General features: G+C 51.4%; 1 protein-coding gene across 1 annotated transcript; it reads right to left on the bottom strand.

The window, feature by feature from the left end:
* Positions 1 to 1,052: 1,052 nt before the first annotated feature.
* Positions 1,053 to 1,763, bottom strand: LOC8037050 (NPC intracellular cholesterol transporter 1). Its single transcript, XM_002412127.5, has one exon. It carries the CDS (start codon positions 1,761 to 1,763, stop codon positions 1,053 to 1,055), a length of 711 nt encoding a protein of 236 aa, XP_002412172.1.
* Positions 1,764 to 3,219: the final 1,456 nt, after the last annotated feature.

Genomic DNA, 3,219 nt, shown 5'->3' with positions numbered 1-3,219 from the left:
CTCTAAACTCGTCAAACACAGAGCTGGGGCCGAAGTTCGCGGAGTGCACCGATTGGACTGTCACGACAATGACTTCGCGCTTTTTGTCGTCGGCATCCAATCGGCGCGCTCCGCGAACTTTCGGCTCCAACTTTGTTTTACGAGTTTTGGGCCCCAGGCATCTCTGGTTGTTTGTGCTACAAATCTGACAATGAGTCCGGAAATCTTAACAGGCTTTGATTGCAATGGGTGGGTCGCTGACTCGCTGGGACGTCGGTCTTTGTCAGTTTGGGTGCATTCAGCTTTTTCGCTATCTCGTTTACTTTGCTTATTTGGTCTTTGCCTTCGATCTTTCGGATTCCGTGGAACTCTCCGTTCAGTCTTCCACTTCGACACTCAAGGTCGTGCACTGCGAGCTTCAGTTGCTTCAGCTCCGCCTCCGTGTTATATTGTTCGATTATTTCGACGCGCTTTTTGAGGTATTTAAGCTCACGGTCCTCTTCGATAATGCGACTTGTTAGGGCAATGTTACAATGTGACGACAGTGTGACAAGTTGGTCATTTCTTGCCGTGCTTGATTTTCCGTGTGCTTAGAGGGGAACTGAAGGGGAACTTGACGCGCGAGCCATTTGCTTCAACTGCAAACAAAGAGATGAAGCGACAGTCGGTTCTCAACATATTTATTGTATCTAATGCGTACTGGTACATTCGGAACATATACGTGGTTTAACGGTACAAGCATGACCAAAAATGCATGAATGTTCTCAATCACAGCGTAAAATACAAACGCCCCGACAGCTACCATGGATTCGCTTTCTGTAAGCAGGATGCGTCTGAATCGATTCGTGTTACGGTGAGCCTCTCATTCGCAGTCTGCGGTTGTACGCAGCCCGATGACAGCGAAATTAAACATCCCCGACACCGTAAAGACGTGCACTATCTGAGACCCGGGACGAAGAATAAAAATTAAGTTATTCATCGGAGGAGAGTGGCCAAGAGGCCTGCTTGAATGCCGGCAAGAGGTTAGGGCCGCGCCAGTGCGCTATCAATCGCGCGGAGAATGATGAGCCGGGTTAACAGGTTTTGAGGAAAGGCGCGCTGAGCGGAGTCAAATTGCGACCAGCACGCTGCAGAGCGGGCTCCCCGGTGAGGACGTAGTGGATCTTGAAAGGAGAGTAGCCGCCTTCCGGAGCCGTGGACCCCAAAAACTCGAGCCATCGCTGGGGCGTGCAGCCGAACACGCGGCCACCGCACATGAGCGTCATGAGCTTGATGCCCAGCACGACGCTGCGCACGTCCTTGCACGAGTCGTACACACCTTGGGCGAACTCCTCCCTGACAGCGTAGATCATCTCGACGACGTGCGGACCGATGCCTTCCCGCGCCGTCGCGTTCACGGCCAGGAAGTCGGACTGTTTGGGCGAGCAGGTCATGCGGCAGAGGAAGTCTCTGAAGTTGAGCATGCAGCCGGGGCACTTGGCCATGCCCAGTCGAGCCGGCTGCTCCAGTTCACGAGCCAGGTCCTCGACCTGGCTGACGTCGCAGCAGACCTTGCGGTCCGGGTGAATCTCGGCGGCGAGCTGCGGGCACAGGTTCGCAAACGCCTGCCAGGACGTGGGCGTTTCCAAGGCGACGGCGTCCTGGTGCACCGCGCATGGGATCGCCTTGTCGGTGTCGGCGTCGTTGGCGCAGTGACCCCTGAACTCGCAGCTCGACGTGACGCCGCGGGCGAGCAAGCCGAAGAGCAGCGATAGAGCCAGACGCCGCTCTGCAAGGCTGGCCATGGCGGCTGGGGGCCAACTGACTGGAGGGAGTCCTCTGCGAAGGCAGGTTCCCACGGGCCGGTGCCGGAGGGCGTGGGGTATCTCGGAGCGCGACTGGGCGCGTCGTTATCGCGGACGGGATGAGCGTTCGTCAGGGCGTCTGGTGCGTCTGGACCTATTCCTAGGAAGTCGGAGAGGGCGAGAATCTGAAATCGAGGGCAGCCAACGGGAAAGAGGCCGGCTGCTCAAAAGAAGACCTCTGGAGCGTGGGTGAGAATCGACCGGGTCCAGATGAAGTGGCCGTCCGCACGCTGTGCTGCCACTTGGACGACTTCTGCCTCTTTTGATAGCGCGGGCGCCGAAAAGCCGATATGTCCTCGTGCGGACTCTTTCTGCTCGACTTGGTTCGTAAGGGCCGAGAGCGTCGTGCGACTGCGATGCACCGTAGCGTTTCTAATGAGCGCCCTCTTGTTGGCATAAGAAGGACAACGCAGTAGGCTAATTTGCGCGTTGTCATTGTGTCACGCCATGCGTGGAGTCATCTTATTATAGAGAGTTCCCTTGTTTAATGTTTGTCTGGCTCTGCTTCTTTTGAAAGAGAATAAAAAGGTTGGTGCATTCAGCGAAAATTCTTTTGGAGCCTGAAATACTGAGCAAGAAATGTTGCATTCTTAAGCGTGTAAAAAGAATGTTCCAGACGCTTGCTCCATACATGGCTACACCCTTTCAGCACTCTTATTTCAAGTGGTACGCCCCTTTTTCTGTAAATGGGCTGCTGTTTCGTGGAACACCCATTATTTTTAAGGGGCGTAAAAAGGGTGTGAGAAAGGTGCTGACGTGAGGCGAACACCATCTTTGAAGGGTGTTCGCTGCACTGACACCCGCTTCAAAGAGCTTTTGCAAAGGTTGTATTAAAGACTGCTTCGAATAATAATTGTCAATACCAATGCTTTTTACTTAGAAATGCATTTTTTGGGCATAAATGTAATAGGCTTTACGTGAAGTATTGCCGAGAACCAAGCAGTATAATTCTAATCTTCGTATTGCTGAATACGGTCACCTGCGAATGTGTATCCTTAAATTGTATTTCAGAAAAGAAAAAAAAAAGTTGAGGGGCTAGGGCGAAAAAAGACAAGTATATCTTCTCACGGGACCTAGAACATGGTTACAGCTCTCAGAAAAAAAAAATGAGACAAAGCAAAAAAAAAAAAAAAAAAAAAAAATCACCATCGGACACCTACCAAAACTTGCGCGTAGAACAAGTTGAGGTACCAACTGCGGATCATAAGATAGAGTTAATATATTTTTGAAGTTGTTTTTGTATTGTTTTTAATGTCCGGGGACGAGTTATGACATGGTGTCTGTTTAGTCGATCGGGAAAGAGATGAGATACGCAAGTTGTTGCAAACCATAGTTCGTGCGAGTTTTGTTTTTTACCTACGGCCTACATCTAAAGAATAGTCTACTGGGGTTTTAG

This window comes from Ixodes scapularis, unplaced genomic scaffold, assembly GCF_016920785.2.
Source record: "Ixodes scapularis isolate PalLabHiFi unplaced genomic scaffold, ASM1692078v2 PGA_scaffold9__187_contigs__length_104089568, whole genome shotgun sequence".
NCBI lineage: Eukaryota > Metazoa > Arthropoda > Arachnida > Ixodida > Ixodidae > Ixodes > Ixodes scapularis.
Note: the sequence above shows the minus strand (reverse complement) of the source record. Positions and strands in the feature narration are given on the sequence as shown.

What these genes read in the sequence shown, in the direction of transcription:
- LOC8037050 (XM_002412127.5), bottom strand. Translation starts at nt 1,763, where the DNA reads ATGGCCAGCCTTGCAGAGCGGCGTCTGGCTCTATCGCTGCTCTTCGGC.